The sequence below is a fragment of the Meleagris gallopavo genome, chromosome 2 (genome assembly GCF_905368555.1).
Source record: "Meleagris gallopavo chromosome 2, MGAL_WU_HG_1.1, whole genome shotgun sequence".
NCBI lineage: Eukaryota > Metazoa > Chordata > Aves > Galliformes > Phasianidae > Meleagris > Meleagris gallopavo.
Window position 1 is genome coordinate 108,536,547 of NC_139405.1, and position 19,135 is coordinate 108,555,681.

General features: G+C 49.3%; 1 protein-coding gene and 1 long non-coding RNA gene across 5 annotated transcripts in view; one reads left to right on the plus strand and one right to left on the minus strand.

Annotated features, from left to right (window-relative positions):
• Window positions 1–741: 741 nt before the first annotated feature.
• Window positions 742–11,159, minus strand: LOC146545135 (uncharacterized). The gene is made up of 4 exons (XR_014881713.1): window positions 10,929–11,159; window positions 10,700–10,794; window positions 8,955–9,237; window positions 742–3,231 (listed from the first exon to the last, which is right to left on the minus strand). It is a non-coding gene; the product is annotated as an uncharacterized LOC146545135 (long non-coding RNA).
• Window positions 8,954–19,135, plus strand: part of RUNX2 (RUNX family transcription factor 2) — a 153,599-nt gene continuing 143,417 nt past the window's right edge. For all 4 annotated transcript variants that reach the window (XM_085218371.1, XM_085218370.1, XM_085218372.1 and 1 more), the window contains exons 1-2: window positions 8,954–9,268; window positions 15,474–15,630. In XM_085218371.1, coding sequence (XP_085074497.1) covers window positions 8,969–9,268; window positions 15,474–15,630 — 457 coding nt within the window. In that variant the 5' untranslated portion in view covers window positions 8,954–8,968. The remainder of the gene's footprint in view (window positions 9,269–15,473; window positions 15,631–19,135) is intronic.

The following is a 19,135-nucleotide window of genomic DNA, read 5'->3' on the forward strand; positions in this document are numbered from 1 at the left end:
ATCCAGCCTGTCATTTAATTGCTTACACCTGAGAAACGCAATAATATTTCTAAAAATCCAGCATAGAAATGCTGCAGAAGTTCACTCTCCTCCCTTAGTTTTCATGATTCCCTAGAAGAGCTATTTCTCTTGTGGATCCAGAGGATAAATTGAAAGGAAAGGGAGAGAAGGAGCATGATGGTGGGAGGACAGGATGGGCAGCCAGGAGAAGGGAAGCGTCTGTCCCATTCCAATTTACTCTAAGATAGAGCAAACAGACTCACAGCCCAGACAGCTCTCAGACTCACTGAACATCTCGAACAAACTGAGAGCTCTCTGTTTATTTCAGGTGTATAAAACACCGCCTGTCGCCAGTAAATGCAGCTAGGCGTGCAAGTGTCTGCATGAAGATAACATATTAGCTATGAGAACTATAATTGTCCTACCGTTGTCTTTTCTTTCTGTCTTGAATCGGAGTGAGTGTGCCATAATCTCTTAAGAATCTCACGATAAGTAAATATATCAGAAATGCCTGTTTTTCAGTCAGAGATGCCAGCTGTCTATTTCAGACATAACATCAGCCTTCACTGTAAGCTTCCACATAAAAGCACCACGAACAGTAACGTCTCTAAGCAAGCATGAATGATTGGCTTGAAGATTCTTTACCAAAAAGGGAGTTTATTTACTTCACACAGGTCATAAATTTCCTTAGAAAAACCCTCAGTGGCAATCTACGTGTGGTGTTTAGTAAACAGAGTTTTCCTCTCATTCCCTCAGTCCATGTTCTCCAATTGTCCGAAACAGTGGAACGTAGTTTTCTCACACCTAAAAAGAAGATAGATTTCAGCTGTTTAAAACGAGGTGGAAAGGAAGAGCTGAAAGACTTTTCATATTATTCTTCAGCACTCAGACAGTGAAGGGTGCGAGGAGCAGCCCACAGCAGCCTCGTTCCTTGAAGGCTCCCATAGAGTGAAATGGCACTGCAGACAGAATAAGGCTTCGCTTTCTTTCTTACCAAGAAAAAATAATGATAATAATAACCAAAGGGTGGGATCTGCCTTTTCATGTCACAGACTTTTATCTGCTCAAAATCACGCTAACCTCAGGGTGCCAAGCACAGCGTGTTTGAAAGCCTTCCAAGGATGGGAAGAGCTGCTGCATCTCCTCCACTACAGAGGGAAGCTGGGTAGGAACGGGAGCTGCTGTGGGCTTGTAAGAAAGGGATTTGGTCGCCTTGCCCTCTGCCAGGACCTCACTCCTCCGGGATACCTCCACGTTGTATCTTTTTGCTTATGCTCATATTAGGAAAATATTTAATATTTGATTGATTGGTTTCATTATTGCAAAGGCCCACAGTGCTCATCCAGTTCCAACCCCCTGCTGTGTGCAGGTCGCCAACCAGCAGCCCAGGCTGCCCAGAGCCACATCCAGCCTGGCCTTGGATGCCTCCAGGGATGGGGCAATGTCTAGTGTTAATGATTAAGATCCTAATTAATTACCTGAGTTCCTTTTAGTGCCTGATCAGCATTTGAGACAAACAGCTTGAAACTTACCCTAACTGAATTTTGGAGTGCATTATAAAAGAAATGTGCAGAATTTGTGTGTTGTTTTTTTTTTCTATCACCTCGAAGCAGACCGTTCAAAAAACTCTGCATGGAGCTGACATCTAAAGCGACAGCATAAGCCAGACTTCTAAAAGACACCATTTAAAACTGAACTGCTGACAAACATTCAGATCGTATTTTGCAAGCTACTATTAACTAGGATGAGACCTTAAAGGAGGAACACATCCCATATCTCACTGCTGACTCCAGGCTTTCTTATCCTTTCCCCTAAAACATCTCGTGCAGCCTGGTGTCTGGGAGAATATTGGTCAGACTGATAGCAGATCCAGTCCTGCCTGAAGCCCAGGGCCGCAGTGGAGGCTTTGCAGAGCTCAGCTGCCAGCTGCTCTTTCCCACTGCGCACGCGCAAGGAAAAACCTCAATAATTTTCAGAAGCTTATAACTCAGCCAAGTCTGGGTGGATCCCTTTGGTCAAGGGCAACAAATGGAACTTATCTGATTTTTCCTCCCTGTTCTTCTCCTCCTTGGTAAAGTTTCCCATTCCTGCTCTGGAAAAGATACGGAGATGAGTCTATAAGAATTTTTAAACGTTAGAGAAACAATGTGTTTTGTCTTAACATCACTCTAGAAAGCGGCACAAGCATTCCTGCTGGAAGTTTCCAAACAAGAAAAAAAAAAAAAAAGAGCTTGAGGCAGATTTAGGATTGAAAATCTCTCATCCCGAACTGTTAAAATTTGGCAACGTTGTGTAAGTGAAAACAAGGTCTTATGTTAGAAAGTGGCAGAGGAGCTTAACTGCAGATACCGCTGGCAGCTTCACCTATAGTATTTCTTCTGCCAGATCTTTGTATTTAATACTAGAGAGGCTCATTCCTGTGATGGTTAATGCTTTGTTGTCTACTCTTAGGGCTTGTTTCTGGGCTGTTGCACTTTGGGGAGCAGCTATTTTGTGCTCACACGTCACCAGCATGCTCAGCATTTTCAGGAATATACTCTGTCATCGATACAGTAACGTTCCCGATCCCTTGTTGTGCCCTGGCAATGCCCAGATCTTCTCTTGGGGGGATTTTCAGGAAAGAAAGCAAAAAAGAGACAAAACTCGGTAGTTCCACGAATAGTTGATTTACTCTGTACATTGTGTTTACTTTACATTTAGCATTACCCACATGTTGGTCTTCCATTCCGCTCCTGTAGACTTCCAGTATTGTATGTTTTCATCCTTTTTTAGAACAACTTTTGCGCTACATTTCTGTACCGCTCCAGCTTCTACGTTCATGCTCTTAACAAAGAGCCTGCCTAAAAACTATTTCTGCCATTCATGCTATTGGGAATAGATTAACAATGGGAATCCTGACCATTGCGACACAAAGAGAGTAAGGCAAGGATCTGGAATGCTTGTGGTTGGGAGTGTTGCAGCCACCTCTGCCCCTCCAGTCTGACGTACATCTCACATTCTCTTCTGCGGAGCTCTTTGGAGTTGTATCTGGCCACAGTGCGCTTCATTAGCCTCTTAAACACAGCATTCAGAACGTGGGGACTCTGTAAGGTTCCAAACGTATAAACTCTTTTTAATTACAAACAGTTCTACCACCCACTTTCCCCACAGTTAGTCGAGGGAACCGGTTTTCATTGAGGTCAACAGAAAAAATAACCGTGAAGTGTTTGGCTCATGCTGCTCTCGTTCATGCTGAAAGAAGGGGGGGAAAGGAAGAAAAAGTAAGTTTAGTTTTTAGCCTTTATATCTTTGAAATAATGTGCTTGTTTGGTCTGAAATTGTACAAAGGGTAAAAAGGACTGTCCCCAGCTTTGGGACCCTGACAGCTTCCTGCTGCTCATTTTTAGATCGCACGCTGCAAGCAAGAAAAGAATATCATTTACTGGGAAAGGACAGGCTGAACGTTTTTCTGATTGTAGTGTAGCTTCTTACTGCCAGCAAACACAGCAAACACTTTCTCTTTAAAACGCTGCTTCAAGATGAGGAGAGGGCCCTGGGTTCTTTTCCTACACTCACTGGTGGTCTCGTGCCCCTCTGGGCTGCAGGCAGGGAGGGGAAGAGCAGAGCCCTGCAGCAGGATGGAGACTTGGCTTTGCAGTCGGTCCTTCTTAGAAGGGCAGAAAGAAATCATTAGGGGAAAAAAAAAACAAAAGCAGCCTTTGGTAACTACTTACTTTGCTGTCTGTACTGTGTGCGTTTTGCTGTGTGCCGTAAGAAAGCCACCTACTTTTCAGCAGTGACATGGCACATTTCCTACCAGCTTTTGGACCTCTTCATACTGCTGGTATGCGTCACAGGAGCGGAGCTCTGCTCATTTTTGGACTTCTGAGGGCTTTACACATAGTTTTGTATATTAGAGCGTAAGGTAATAGCAAGTGCCCTGCTTCATCTGAAGCTAACTTGCTGTGGAGCATCAAACTTGGGGCAGAACCACAGTTCTTAGCTGCCGCTCCTCACTTCCTACCAGAAATTCTGTAGGAAAAAGTCATATTCTGGACACTGCATTTTCCTTATGTAATCAGTTTCCAGCTGATATTCGTATTGGGGACTATAAATGCTAAAAACCAATGTGTGGTGCTGAAATATGAAATGCTTTCGACTAATTTCAGGGGGAAGTTGTTTACAGAGAGAGTGGTGAGGTGCTGGAACAGCTGCCCAGAGAGGCTGTGGATCCCCGTCCATCCCTGGAGGTGTTCAAGGCCAGGTTGGATGGGGCCCTGGGCAGCCTGGGCTGCTCTGAAATATGGAGGTTGGTGGCCCTGCATGTGGCAGGGGGTTGGAGCTTTGTGATTCTTGAGGTCCCTTCCAGCCCAAGCCATTCTATGATTCTGTGATTTAAGTACTCAAGTCATCCCTTATTTAAGCCATAAATCAATGGGACAGGGACACAATAGTTAAACAGTCCAGAGTTGTCCCATGCCTGGGTATGGACATGGTTGTTGCAGAGCTCATCACCACAACCCGATAGTGTGGGCTCAGTATTTACCATACCCAGAATTCTAAACAAGCACAGCACAGTGGGGCACAGAGTCCACCTGCAGCCCCAGTGAAAGCAGCACGCTGCCAGCAGCCACCGGAGCTCCTCCTGCCCTGCTGGAATGAACGGCGCTTGAGCTGAGCTCCGGTGGCACAAAGCTCACCAAAGTCGGCGTGTATTGACCCGATGCACATTTTCACGAGTGAATTTCAACCTTTGGGAAGGCAGATTTTGGAAGGAGAGCACTGGCACGTCCTTAGCTCCAGTAATAATTGCTGACACTGCTGGAGTCGCTCCGACTAAAAATACCCGATGCAATAACAAACCCAGTGAACCCATCCGCTTTCTCCTTTTTTCACAAATCCTATTTACTTCTATAGCTCAAAATACATTCTGCGTTCGGCGTATTTATAGCCCATTGCAGCCCCACGGCCTGGCAGCACAGCTGTTTATTTAGGGAACGTTGTCCAGGTTGGAACCTTTCAAATGTGACAATTATTTTTCAACACGAGCGTGCTAGGCCTGCCTTTTATAACTGCAACCCTAAACAAACCCCGTGCTGTTTGAAACATCACCTTGCTGGCAAAAAGCAACGTAATTACGGCCGTATCCACAACGTGGTTACAAGTGGGGGTTGGAGGTTCATGATCCTTGAGGTCCCTTCCAACCCTGGCCATTCTGTGATTCTGTGTGAAGTGAGGAAACCAAAACACGATCACAACTGCAGCGAACGCAGCCGTGCGGGCGAAAATCTGCTTTTATAACGTGAAGCTGAAGGTGTTTGTTAAGACCCAATCTGCAACGCAAGCACATTTCTTTTTTCACCAACCTCCTACCATTCTCTTAACATCTTAAAATATGACCCGTTTTGCAACCGGGGCTGCAATTCCGAGAAGTTGTGCAGTGAAAGCCGAGCAGAGCCGAGCAGCGGGGTTGCTCTCCGCTTCAGCCAAACCCGAGTTCCAGATCCTATATATCATAATAGCAATCGCTTGCACTAAAACATCCCATCCAGCTTCCACGCAGCTCCATAAACCTTCCCGGTGCTTTTATTAATTTGTCCATAACTGTTGAAATAAAACTCCTAACGCTGTGAGCTGTTCCAGGCTGCGCTCAGTTCCCACTCACTGTGTAAATGTTGAGCAGAGAGGGATTTTTGCTCGGAGACTGAAAATCAGCTGTGCCAGATAACCTGAGCCTTCGTCAGGGCGTTCGGCGGAAAGTTTTATTTCGGCATTATAAATAACCACGGACTATTTTAAGTGACCTTAGAATCATAGAATGGCCTGGGTTGCAAAAGACCACAGCGCTCATCCAGTTCCAACCCCCTGCTGTGTGCAGGTCGCCAACCAGCAGCCCAGGCTGCCCAGAGCCACATCCAGCCTGGCCTTGAATGCCTCCAGGGATGGGGCATCACAGCCTCCTTGGGCAACCTGTTCCAGTGCTTGTAGAAATACAGAAATATAAACCTTACCCCGGTAGCTTCCTATAACTTATTTTGGTTGATTCTAATTAAGTTTTTATTTTACTTTAGCAGGAAGAGAGTTAACAGTAAAACTTTTTAGTATATAAGTAATTAAAACTGCAAACGTATCTTCTGGTTGGAAATGAAATAAATCACGGCCGCCGGGCACACGTAGCAGCTGGCTTTAAGGGAGCGTCTCGCCTTCCTCCGAGCACCTTCGCAGTGGAATGCATTTCCCCTTCGGCCAAAGGGGGGAGAAACGCGGCCATGAGCGTCCTACCCAAATCTATTTTCTTACTGCAACTGCGGTAAAGCAGAGCTTCCGAGCGCCCGTGTGCGGAGTAGGGCTCGTCGTTCAGGAGCGCAGGGCGAGCTCCGGTGGGGACACCCGCCGGGTGGGAACCTTCCGCATCCACCGACACGAGAACGACTATTAAAAAAGCGATAAAAATAAAAGGAGAAAGGAGAGAGGGAGAGCCGGCAGCTCGCAGGGTCTGGGGCTGCCGCTCCCCACGGCGGCCGTGGGAAAGGAGAAGGAAGGTTCGAAGGAACGGAGCCCGCCTCGGCGCTGCGCTGCGCGGAGCGAGAGCTCTCCCCTGCGCCCGAGCCGCACATCTCCGCGCCGCGCACCGCCCCGCTCTGCCCATCCACCGCGCTCCGAGCCGGGACCCCGGGGGGGGCGAAGGAGGACCTGGGGGGGAGAAGGGGGACCCGGGGCGGCTCCTCCGCCCCCCCGCGTTCTTCCCCGTGGGGCTGCCGTGCTCTGCGCGGGGTCCGGACGGAGCGGGGCCGGCCGGTGCTTGGCGGCGGAGCCGAGCTTCGTAACAGCTGTGCGAAAAGGGTGCGCGGCCCAAAACCCCCCCGACACCCCGACACCCCCACGGCCGGACGAGCCGCCGCCGGGCCGGGCTGCACGCAGGCGGCAGTGGGAGGGGAGGGGGGGGCGGCAGGGCGGGGGGAGCCTTAGAAATTAGCGGGCGGGCTGTGATAGGCCGCTGTCTGCTCGGGGGGGCGGCGACACTTTGTTACCATTGGGTATGTAAATTGTTTTTAATAAGATCTGCCCTTTTCTTCCTTTTTTTTTTTTCTTCCTTTTTTTTTTTTTTAAGGGAGAAAACAAACCCGCCTGCCTTTACCTTAGCAGTCTTGGGGGGGGGTTATAACTCTCATTCATTCAAGGAAATGTTTTAGGCTTTTTAGACTAGCGGAGTCTCAGCACAAACCCTTGGGCATCAGCTCGCTCCTCGCGCTATAGATATATTTTTGCAAACAAGACTTTTCTATTTCTTAAAAAATATATATTAAAAAAAAAAAATCAACCAAACAAACAAACCCAAAAGTGTTAATGGAAAAAACCCGGAGCGCAACGCATCGCATCGCCAACCCAGACCCCCCCCTCCCCCCCCCGGCCCGGCCCCCTCCCCGCGGCTGCGGGCGGCACCAGGCGAGGGCTCTCCTCCTTGGGGGGCTGTGGGGAGGGGGGGGGGGGGGGGGAGAATGCACATTGTTGTATTTATTTTGAAGGCTGCAGAAGGCAGAGGAGCGCAGCACCACGTGCTGCTGACTCTCATCAGCATAATGATGGCCCCAGCCGGAGAGCCCTGTATATATAAACCACAAACCCCTAATCATTAGAAGTCCCAGCCTCCAAAAACCACATTCAGGACAAAAAAACTGCGGCGTTTTTTTTTTTTTTTCTTCTCTATTTTTTTCGTGTGTGTGTGTGTTGTTTTTTGGGTTTTTTTTTTTTTTTTTTTATCCCTTCTCGGCTCCTTCATCTTCCCGACCTCAACTTCTCGGCACCCGAAAGAAGTTTTGTTGTTGTTTTTGCCTTTTTATTATTTTTCATTCTTTAACAACGCAATTTTCTGAGAGCCTAAACTAACTCCGACAAAGCAACACTTTAGTGATTTTTTTATCTATATTTTTTTTTTGCTGCTGTTGTTCATCGAGGGCGGAAAGAAAAAAAAAAAAAAAAAGAAAGAAAAACACCCAAAAAGAACCAAACAAAAAGAGCGATTTCAGTTACCCGGTTCAGCTCCCCGGACTCGGATCCAGCAGCGACTCAATTAAAAGGACCGGACCGCACCGAAGCTGCCTTTCCCCACCATTTACTCGGGCACAGTTTCGGAATCAGCCCGCAGAGGGCTGCTCTGGGGTGCCTTTTCCCCTCTTTTTTCCCCTCTCCTGACGATGCTGCCCGCTCTCCGCTCGTTGGGAAGCCGGCTGCCGGACTCGCCCTGAGCCCCGATCCTCCGCACGGGCCGCGCCCGGCGCTCAGCCCCGCACCGCTCCTCGCACCGCAGCCCCGGCACGGCGCTTCGGCTTCGCTCTTTTTTTGCTTTGCCGTTTGTTTGGCCGGAGGAGGAAGACTTCTTCGGAGGAAATCGGGACGTTTCCCCTTCGCTCTTTGCGAGCGACGCTCCTCTTGAAGCGGCGAGCACAGCCGGCTGCCTTCGACCCCTCTTAAAGCCCGAAAAGCGGACGGGGAAGGAGAGGAAGAAAAAAAGGAGAGAAAGTCGTGCGGCGCTGAGGGAAGAAGCGGCGGCTGGAAGGGGGGAAGGACGGACGGACGGACGGACGGCAGGAGGAGAAGCGGAGCCGGGCGCGGACGCACGGCGGGACGGTGCCGCTGCGGCGGGCGTTGCTGAGGGCAGCGCAGCCCCGCGCTTTGAGCAAACGAACGGCAACAGACTGAGATTTGGGACTTTTTTTTTTTTTTTTTGGTGGTGTTTTTGGTGTTTTTTTTCCTGGTGTTTTTTTTTTTTCCGCCAGATTTTTTTTGTCCCCCCTCCCGCCACTCTTTTTTTTTTTTTATTACAGACCCTCCGCTTTTTCATTCGCCCCATTTTTCGCTATTTTGTTTTTAATACTTCTTTTTTTTCCCCCACAACCCCCACCCCTCACTACACGCCTCCTCCAGCGATCCCCCCGCCGCTCCCCCCCCCGCCCCCCGCCCCCCAATTCGCTAACTTGTGGCTGTTGTGATGCGTATTCCCGTAGATCCCAGCACCAGCCGGAGGTTCAGCCCCCCCTCCAGCAGCCTGCAGCCCGGCAAGATGAGCGAGGTCAGCCCGGTCGTAGTGGCCCAACAGCAGCAGCAACAGCAACAGCAACAGCAGCAAGAAGCCGCCGTGCCCCGGCTGCGGCCGCACGATAACCGCACCATGGTGGAGATCATCGCCGACCACCCGGCCGAGTTGGTCCGCACCGACAGCCCCAACTTCCTGTGCTCCGTGCTGCCCTCGCACTGGCGCTGCAATAAGACCCTCCCGGTGGCCTTCAAGGTGAGCGCTCTCCCCCCGCGCTGACAGCGGCCGCTCGGCCCCCCCCCCCCCAACTCACCCACCCCACCTCCGCCCCGCAGGCGTTGCGGTGTTCGCCCCCCCCGGCCCGCAGTGCCCGCCGTGCCGTGCCGTGCCCCCTCCCCGCGCTGCAGTGCCCGCTTCATCCCGCGGTTCCTCCCGTGCCCCCCCCCCCTCCCTCCCCGTAGTGCATCCCGCACCCCCGGTGCCGCATTGATTTCTATGCCCCTCTCATCCCGCCGTTCCTTTTGTGCCCCCCTCTCCCCGTGCTTTACTGAGCTCTGTGCCCACGCATCTTGCGCTGACTTCTGTGTAGCCCCGTCCTACAGTGCCTTCCGTGCCCCCCCCGCAACGACTCCTGTGTTTTCCCCCCCACCCCTCTCCCCGTGGCGCAGAACTTCTGTGCCCCCTCTCTCGTTTTGCACGGACTTCTGCTGCAGTGCCTCATCCTGCACTGACTTCTGTGCCCCCCCATCCTACAAAGCTTCCTGTGCACCCCGGTCTTTCGTTGACTTCTATGCCCCCCCACTCTCCCCTCAATCCTGCAGCGTGTATCCCCTTATCCTGCAATGAGTTCTGCGTCCTCTCTGTCCTATGCTGACTTCTGTACCCCCCCATCCTGCAATAGCTCCTGTGCGTGTGCCTCATCCTGCCTTGAGTCTTTTGCCCTTCCATCCTACAGCGACTTCTGTGCCCCCTATAGTGCCTCCTGTGCCCCCCCACCCCACCCGGTGCTACATTGCCTCCTGTGCCCCCCATCCTGCACTGATTTCTGCGTTTTCCCTCCACTCCCTCTGCTCTGTGTGTGTGTCCCAAGGCTCCGGAGGGTCTTCTGTGCCCCCCCTCTGTGCTCCAGTACCTCCTGTGCCCCCCCCCAGTCTGGCGGTGCCTCGCATACCCCCGTCCTTCTGTCTGCCATGCCCCCGCATCCCACTGTACTTCCTGCACCCTCTCTGCCTTGCAGTGCCCCCTGTCCCTCCTCTGTCCCACAGAACATCCGCAGACCCTCTTGTGCCCTCCCATCCTGCAGAGCATTCTGTGCCCCCCCACCCCACCATGCCGCGGTGTGTGCTGTGCCCCCAAACCCTCCCAGCCTCCAGGATCAATCTTGTTATTTCCACTCCCGTAATGCATAGCCCCCCCTGGGCTCCCCCCATCCCTGTGCCACCCCCACAGCACCCCACTGAGCCTCTGAGCAGCTTTTCTTTTAAAAAAAAGTTTTCTTATAACGAGATTCACCCATCCCCAATTGCTCAGTGCAGGGGTGCAGAATGGGTGCCCCCTCCAAACCTTCCCTTACGGGCAACCCCAGAATCCCAGCCTCGTGTCCTGGCTCCTGGAGTTGGAGGGGGCACGCAGGGGTTTGCTGCAGGGGTTGCGGTACTGGTGGGGGTCCCACTCACTTCTCCTGACCTGGGGGTGAGGAAGCCTCTGCAGGGAGGTGGGGGGGGCACAGATCCACACCGCAAGCGCCGCTTCTCATTTTCTGTCTTCATCCCCGCGGCGTGCTGATGAGAGGAAAACATTACTTAAAAACTGCAATAGCAGCACCGTGTGTGCGCTGTGTCCTCCCTGCAGCGTCGCACGGCTGCACAGAGCCCCCCAACCACCTCTTCGGCTGGGGAAGGCCGGCAGCACCTGCCTGCAGTGGCTCACGGGCAGAGCTGGGAGCAGCCCTATGTCCCAGTGCTGCCAGAACGTCCCCTTGGGTTGCGTTTCCTGCATGTCTTTGTTTTGTCAGAGTAAAAATGGATAAAAATGGCTAAAAGAGCTGATTTTGGTGTGTCTGGCCACAAAGGCGATGTGCTGGTGGCACTTTGCTCTCGGAGGGAGCAGAGATGCAGGCAGAGGGGAGAGACCTGATGGATCTGGGGCTGCAGTTACCCTGCGTGGGGCCTGCCCTGTGCTTGGGTGGAGATAGCAGAAAGCGAGGTGTCTTCTGCCACTGGGTTATGGGGTGTAACCAGGCTATGAGGTCCTCCGGTGCATGAAACTCAGGTCAGAGCTCGGCTCTGATTCCTGGGGTGAGGAGGAGTCTCCCAGGATCGCTGTTGTGATTAGTTCACTTGTAGATGAGCTCGGTGTTGTAGTTACTTCCTATAGAAGCAACATGAGGGCTTCGTGTTATTGCCTCTGTATTTCTGCTTCCGTTTGAAAAGCCTGAGTGTGTCCCTGCCTTGCAGCCACCCAGAGCGGGCAGTCCCAGCTCACAGCAAGAAGGCAGAGAGCTCAGCTAAATAGTACTTAGGATGTTATTCCAGTACGTGTGATAAAATAGTTTACAAAGAGTGAGAGCACATCCCGAAGTGTTTGTGCTCGTATATTCTGATATTTGGCTTGTGTGTGGGGCTGCAGGCAGGCAGGAGGATGCGGTAGGTTTGTTGATGTGCTGAGTTGTCCCTTCAGCTCTGAGCTTTCGCACACAGCATGCAAGATGCTCTTCTTAAAATATGCCGTGTTTGGATGCCCTTATTTCCCTCTGGAGGCTGAGAGGGCCACGCTGTGTGCAATCAAGGCAGAAGGTATGAGCGCGAAGCAAAATTATCACACAACAACAGGTACTAAGACTTTCTGCATAGCAAAATGATGGTTGGAACCCATCGGACAGGTTTTAAAATTGTATCTCATTTGTCAGTGCAGCTTTCCTGCAGCTGCCCGATGCTTTCAGACCAAAGAAGCTGCAAAGAAACACTTGATGTGATACAGCAGAATGGGAATTATCTCTAAAAAACTGAAAAAAAGACAGATTTGGGCTATAGGAATCTCAGCTAGGCAGAAACTTGAAAGTAAAATGGCTCTCAGACAACAGTTTTTGAAGTTTTATTGGCAATAAATAATATGTTGATGATAATGTTTTGAGTGGTGCGTTAAGTGTGTCATAATTCTCTCGCAGAGCTCTCCAGTTAAAAAGTACTCTGGATATAGCACTGTTTTAATTTAAAAAAGAAAGAAGTTAGATATAAATCACACGCAGGGAAGGAAGTGTGTAATAAACAGCGCTGGGTTTGATTATAATTTTGTGAAATAATGTTGGCTAAGTGTCACATTTGAATTTTAAGTATTAATATTTACACACTACGGGGAGGGAGTCTGCATGGGACTCGCAGACCAGTTGGTAAGGTTGGCCGTGCAAACTGTGTCTGTTGATACTGCTCTGACCACTCTGCAGTGCCCAGGCAGCAGAGAAATGAGCATTGTGCACCGTGCACCCAATCCTATTTCCTTTGTGATGTGGAATAGCCTTTTGTTGGCTGCAGCCATCGAGATTTGGCTCTCTTTTGATTCTGGGAGTTCTTTCTGAAGGCCATGAGGACCAACCCTGCTGGGCGTTGGGGTGGCTGTAAGGATGCAGTGCCCTGCTGGGCGTTGGGGTGGCTGTAAGGATGCAGTGCCCTGCTGGGTGTTGGGGTGGCTGTAAGGATGCAGTGCCCTGCTGGGTGTTGGGGTGGCTGTAAGGATGCAGTGCCCTGCTGGGTGTTGGGGTGGCTGTAAGGATGCAGTGCCCTGTTGGGCGTTGGGGTGGCTGTAAGGATGCAGTGCCCTGTTGGGTGTTGGGGTGGCTGTAAGGATGCAGTGCCCTGTTGGGTGTTGGGGTGGCTGTAAGGATGCAGTGCCCTGCTGGGTGTTGGGGTGGCTGCTGGCTGTGGTCCCGGCCGACACTGATAACAGCAGAGCACTGCAGTGGGCAGAAGGAAGGTAGAAGAGCAGCCGTGAGGTGTGAGACCTCTCCCAGTAGCACAGCAGTAGTTCAGGGGCTGTCAGCATTTCCATTCCAAACCCCAGTTTTCAGAGTTTATAACTCAGCTGTTTTAAATAGCTTCAAGCTGCAACCTGCTGTATAAACTGCCAGCCCAGATGTATATTTTTAAACAAATAATAATAATAAAAAAAAGAAGTCGTGCAAATCAGTTTTTCTGGTTTAAGTTATAGAACATTATAATATTTTTAATAGTATCAGATGCTCTGTTGGCAATATCTCCAGAAAAGATATTTTCAAGTCCTGGAGAGCTGAGATTCAGAGGCTCTTTGAATTCACTGCTTTGCAAGAAGAGTTCTTGGAGCAGTAGATATCAGCATCTGTGCAACAGGTACTGCAGCTTCGTTCAGAACAAGTTTTTGCTATGCAGAAGGTTGCAGTGCCTGCTCCTGTGCAGCGTTTCTCTCACTTCCAGCATAGGAGACATAGTGTGGCCATTTCCAATCTCACCAGACTGAAACCAGGCAAATGGGTCTCCTAACCAGATGGGAATCATGTTGTGCAAAGAGATGCATGGCTGTCTTCAACCTGTAAGAGCTGGTTTGGTTTTATTCTGTGCCCTCCGTTGAGCTTTCATACCTTTTGGGGCTTTGGTTAAAGATAGAAAAATGTAGTTTTAATCGTCCAAATGTGTAGGTAGTTTCATGTGGAAAGGAAGGAAATGGAATGGAAATGGAGAAGATATTTGTGTTTGAAGAATAGGTAGCAAACCTGCACTGTGCCTGTGTTAATCTTTATGCTTTTGCTTTGCTCTTATTCACTTCGCTGTGCACTTACAGTCCTTTTCTACAAATACTTAAGTAATTTCTGATGGATGCGTGGCATAACATTTCCAATCAAAGTTTATGCAGTCTTTCCATGCAGAAGGTTACACTTTAAAATTCTCCAAGTGGTCTGTATTTCTCTGGGTTTCAAACATGCCGTGCAGAGCTTTGTTCTGGGCAGTGCTGTCACAGTAACCTTCTGGTGCTTCTTGGCAATAAGGTCTGAAAGTGTAACAGTGACAAACGTTTTACTCAGCAGCGTAGTGAGGAGCTTTTGGTATGATTGGAGTTTCTTTTGTCAGCCGAAGCTTTGTCTTTTCAGCCCTGATCTCAGCTCGTCTCTCACAGTGAGCTGAGCACAGACATTGCATCAGCTGCAGTGCGAGGGATGCACTTATTGCAGGTGGGACACACAGGGATGCCCTGGCAAAACGTGCAGTGCCAAACAGCACTGACAGGAGGAAAGGCTGGGAAGGAAACCTGTCAGAAGTAATGGGGTGTGTGTGAGCAGAGGCCATTTTTGGAGGATGTCAGCCCTGCCCGGTGCCTGGTGAGGGGTGCTGCGCTGCCGGGCAGCAGGAGGGAACAGGAGGGAGTGAGGCTGCAGAGGGGCTGCAGTTGTTGTGCTACCTCTTCCACGGCCCCACTGGACTCGTGTACCTTTTTTTTTTTTTTTTTTACATTTCTGGAGCTCAAGGGATTCTTGTTTGTTTGTTGGTTTGTTTCTCACCGTGTAGAAAGCATAGGTTGCAAGTACCCGGGGTGTTGACGTGCGTACCGAGGCTGCCTGGAGACATGGTGCTCTGTCATAAGCTGAGATGGGAGCACGTTGCAGGCAGCTCCCTGTGTTAGGCTTTGAGCCAGTATCCATTCACCAGGGGTGTGAGTTCAGCAGCTGATTAGCTGTGATCTGACAGCTCCCTTTGCAGCCTGTGGAGCCGGCTGCTGCCAGAGCCAGGCGGGCTGGGGGCTGCTCACTGCACTGCCCAGAGCATCTCCTGCTCCTGGGTCCCTTCAGGCTGCAGCCCTTCCATGCAGATGCAGCAGTTGGTGGCAGAATTCCGTTAGAGTTTGAGTTGCTGTTACCAGCAGCAAGGCATCAGCATAACCCATTTTATATGGCGTTTCAGCTTTGCTTTATACTTTCTCTTAAATGAGATGAGCTCTCTTTTTCGGCAATGCAGCCTGTTGTAAATACTTTCAGATTTTGTCATCAATTTTTATTGTTGTGAAGGAATGCTTCACAGCACGCTGGGCCATGTAACGTTCTCCATATATACACCAGGCTGGATGTGGCTCTGGGCAGCCTGGGCTGCTGGTTGGCGACCTGCACACAGCAGGAGGTTGGGACTGGATGGGCCTTTGCAACCCAGGCCATTCTGGGATTCTGTGATATATACTCAGAACTCCTTTTTACTTAATGAATATCACAGTGCAACCATCAATTATTAGTTGATTGTCTATGGGAAAGACGTTTGTAAGTAAGCCTTATGATAAAATGTAACACTTCTGTCAGGAGATGGACTGAATGAATAATAGGAAAAGCCACAGCTGCTGTTCCCCCACCTCGGAATTGGTGTGGGGACTCAGTGCTGTGTGGGTATGCACTGCAAGGAAATGCAGAGCACTGTGTCACCAGCCGTGCTTTCTTGTCCCCTTCTCACAGGTGGTGGCCTTAGGAGAAGTGCCCGATGGGACCGTGGTCACCGTGATGGCTGGGAACGACGAGAACTACTCTGCAGAGCTGCGAAACGCTTCTGCTGTGATGAAGAACCAGGTGGCCAGATTCAATGACCTGCGATTTGTGGGCAGAAGTGGCAGAGGTAAGTGGCTGCTTTGTGTGTGGGCGCAGCACGGGTTGAAGGGAAGGCCTGGACATCAGCCTCGTTTCACAAGGAAACACAGATTTGTGTGTCGATAAATCGCTGTCTGCCTTTCACAGATGCCTGTTTTATTTGCAAACTTGCCAGCCCAGCGAGGTGTTCTCTCTTGCAAAGCTTTCCTGCCACGTCTTTGTTCATTTTTGGAACGCTGGTTTTGAAAAATGATTCACAGAATACCTTGGTTCCCCATTTTAATCACGCAGCAGAGGCGGAAGGAAACGAGGATATTCGTGATGGTTTTCTTACAGTCAGACAGTGCATCTCAGGCCGCAGTAACAAGAGATGAAGGATTCCTTTCAGCAGTAGCGCTTCTGCTGGAGTTGTTGCAGGAGAGCTAGAATTAAAGGAGCGTTGCATATCACATGTGTTTTAGGTTATGGTCTTTAAAAGCTCACAGCTATTGGTAGAAAGCCTTCTGGTGCTTCCCTGCCCTTTGTGTATGACCTGCAGACAGAAACCTCGCTGTTGTTGTTAGTAACCTGCCTGACTTTTATGAATTGATGGTAAGCTTTGGATGGAATGAAATTCAACCTTTACTTTAAATGTCAGGGAGGGCGACCTCTAATTTTTTGGGAGATTTAGAGTGCTGTCACTGTCTTCCAGCTGTTCAGGAGCATCCTGTAACCTGGGAAGCACACATAGAAAGCTTTTGTTACCACCGAGAGCTTGAAAATAACGTAAGATTCCTGTAGCTGCCCTAAAATTTGAGGTAGTGATTGAAATGACCACTTGAGGGAAGCTGGCACTTCAGTTTCCAGTGCAGGAATGCTCAGAGGGATCTGTTGTATCAATCAGCCATCGATTCAGCCTCAGTGTTTATGCATTACGTACTTGCAGTAATTATTTGTGTTTTAAACTGGCCCTGCGTGGAGGGAAAGGAAGAAATAAAGGCAGAGCTATGTGTGTGGAGAATCAGTAATAAAGCTAATGTGCAGTCACACACTTTAACAGCAGCTGCACATCTTAGGGCTATTTCTCCCTCAAAAATACTAACCAAACGTATGACAGAGGCCGAGATAGTTCCAGTCAGCTGGCATGCTTTTACAATTGCCGCTGTTTTGTGAAAGTGATTCCATCAGTGTGGCTTACAGCGGCTATTTTTTGTATCAGTGACTTGGCCAACAGCTCTCTTTATCATTTTACATCTTGAAAATTATTGGTAATAAAGGGTAACTTGAAAACAGAATAACTACTGCAGAAGCAGTTCAGCATAAATATGGCCTTCGCTGCCCTTTGGGATGCGGTGCTGCCTTCCTCTTCCATTTGTCTTGCTTCCTTTGGAAAAACCAGCCTGCTTTGTTACTGTGCTGATGGATGAGGTCTGAAGGTTCCCTGGCTCGGTCGCTGGCAGTGCCTTACAGTAAGAGTTCAGCAGTGCTGAAAAGAGCCGAGATGCAATGTACAACCTCAGGTCTGCGGATTTCATTTGAAATGTATGATATATGCTTTTTTATTAGTCCGTAGGAAATGAACTGAAGGGTCTGAGAACTCGGTAGGTGTAGATGTGGACACATACAAACACAAAGCCTCTGAATTTGGGCACCAGTAGTTCAACCTATCTTCATATCTAGTAGATCTGGAATAGAGTTTTTCTCTGATCAGTCTGGGTAGAATCTATGGAAAAGCGATAGTGTACTTTTCAAGCCCTCAACATATTTATTTAAGAGACTTCAAAGCAAAACAAAGGGTGTGCACTGTTTTAGTATATTGGCTTTCTGAGTTTTGGCTAGTTTCCCAAATAGCAATTTTTATATTTAAAAAAAAAAAAAAAAAAAAAAAAAAGAAGAAGAAAAAAGACAGACTTAACTGCTTGCAGACTTTTCACGCATGGAAGATGAAGAAAGCTTCTTTTGATGAAGTGTAATTATGTCCAAACAGAGCTGACCCCCTCCCCCTATATTTCTTATGATCTTAACGGAAGAAAGTAGGGCTTTGCCTTTGAAGCAGCCGGGACTCGGTGGAGGATCTGAAATGCTGCATTCTGCTGCCAGAGGCGGGATGGAGAAATTGGTCCAGACTTGTCTCCCAGACTCAGAACAGAGAGGGGGAGAGAGAGAGGAAAGGAGAAAGAGTTATCATTACTGATAGATTTTTATAACTCTCCTTAAAATAGCAGGAAAGAAAGCAGTAGTTGCAAAGAGAAGTGAGAAAGCTACTGACTGAGGCAGATATCGGTAGGTACAAGACTTGAAGTAGAACAGGAAAAATAAAGTAAGAAAGAAATCATTTTTCGGTGGCAAGAAACTAATCCACACCTGTTCCTGCCTTCAGATTTACATCTTTCTAAACAGCTTGCTCTTTGATCTCTGTATCTCTCAGTTTGATTGTGAGGGCTGAATCATCAGCTTACTGCTTCACCTTCTCTCCCACGATTTTTCCCTGCTTCCCATGGCTCAGTGCAGTAACTGGATTCATACCCATGTTAGTGCTGCTTGCCTGACAGGAGCCCTGACTTCACGTTTTTGTTTGCATAATTTCTCTTAAATACCTTTCTGGATTCTTAAGAATAAGTAACCAGAGCTCTTTATATGCATGCAGAAGTTGTTTGTCTGTGGTTTAGAGGCAGGAGCTCACTTTTACAAGGCTGAGCCGCAGTGCAGAGACAGAATTCCTGTCCTTCATGATCATAGAATCATAGGATCATAGAATCCCAGAACGGCCTGGGTTGCAAAGGCCCACAGCGCTCATCCAGTCCCAACCCCCTGCTGTGTGCAGGTCGCCAACCAGCAGCCCAGGCTGCCCAGAGCCACATCCAGCCTGGCCTTGAATGCCTGCAGGGATGGGGCATCCACAGCCTCCTTGGGCAACCTGTTCCGATCACCTTCATTTTGTTGTTCCCCAGTGCTTTAATCACACTGGGACCCGACTGAAAAACACGCAGCACACACAGGCTGCCGAGTCCCCTTTCCAACTGACTTCTGCTTTTTGCCTTGTGTTTCAACATATGTCCATCCCCTCCTTTTTTTGTCGGCTGCACTCACATGTGTGAATAACAAAGCATGCACAGTTTGGACGCACGGAGGCATTAGTGCCAGATGCCTGCTTGGCGAGGGAATTTAGTAACAGAGCACTGCAATTAGTCGTCAGTTTCTAAAAGCGGATAGTTTAAGCGACTGAGGGCATAAAGGTAGGCGATAAAAAGTGCATTAAAGGATTTCCTAGCAGAGGGAGGATCTCTGTGAAGTCACTTCCATCTATCTGGGGGAGGCACGCGCGTCACTGAAACGTGTGACCTTAAAAACATATTTTGTTCTCAATCCTGTAATATGTAAATCATTTCTTGAAAGCTCTGGGACTGGAGTGTGCTGGCGGCCGTGCATCACCCCGCTATAAAGCCATGCTTTGTTTTGCTGAGTGCGGTGGGGCTTTGTTAATGTTCATTCATTAATGTTTCTGTTTGTTAGAATACCAGCTAGGAGACAAAACCTATTTCCCTTTCAAATGA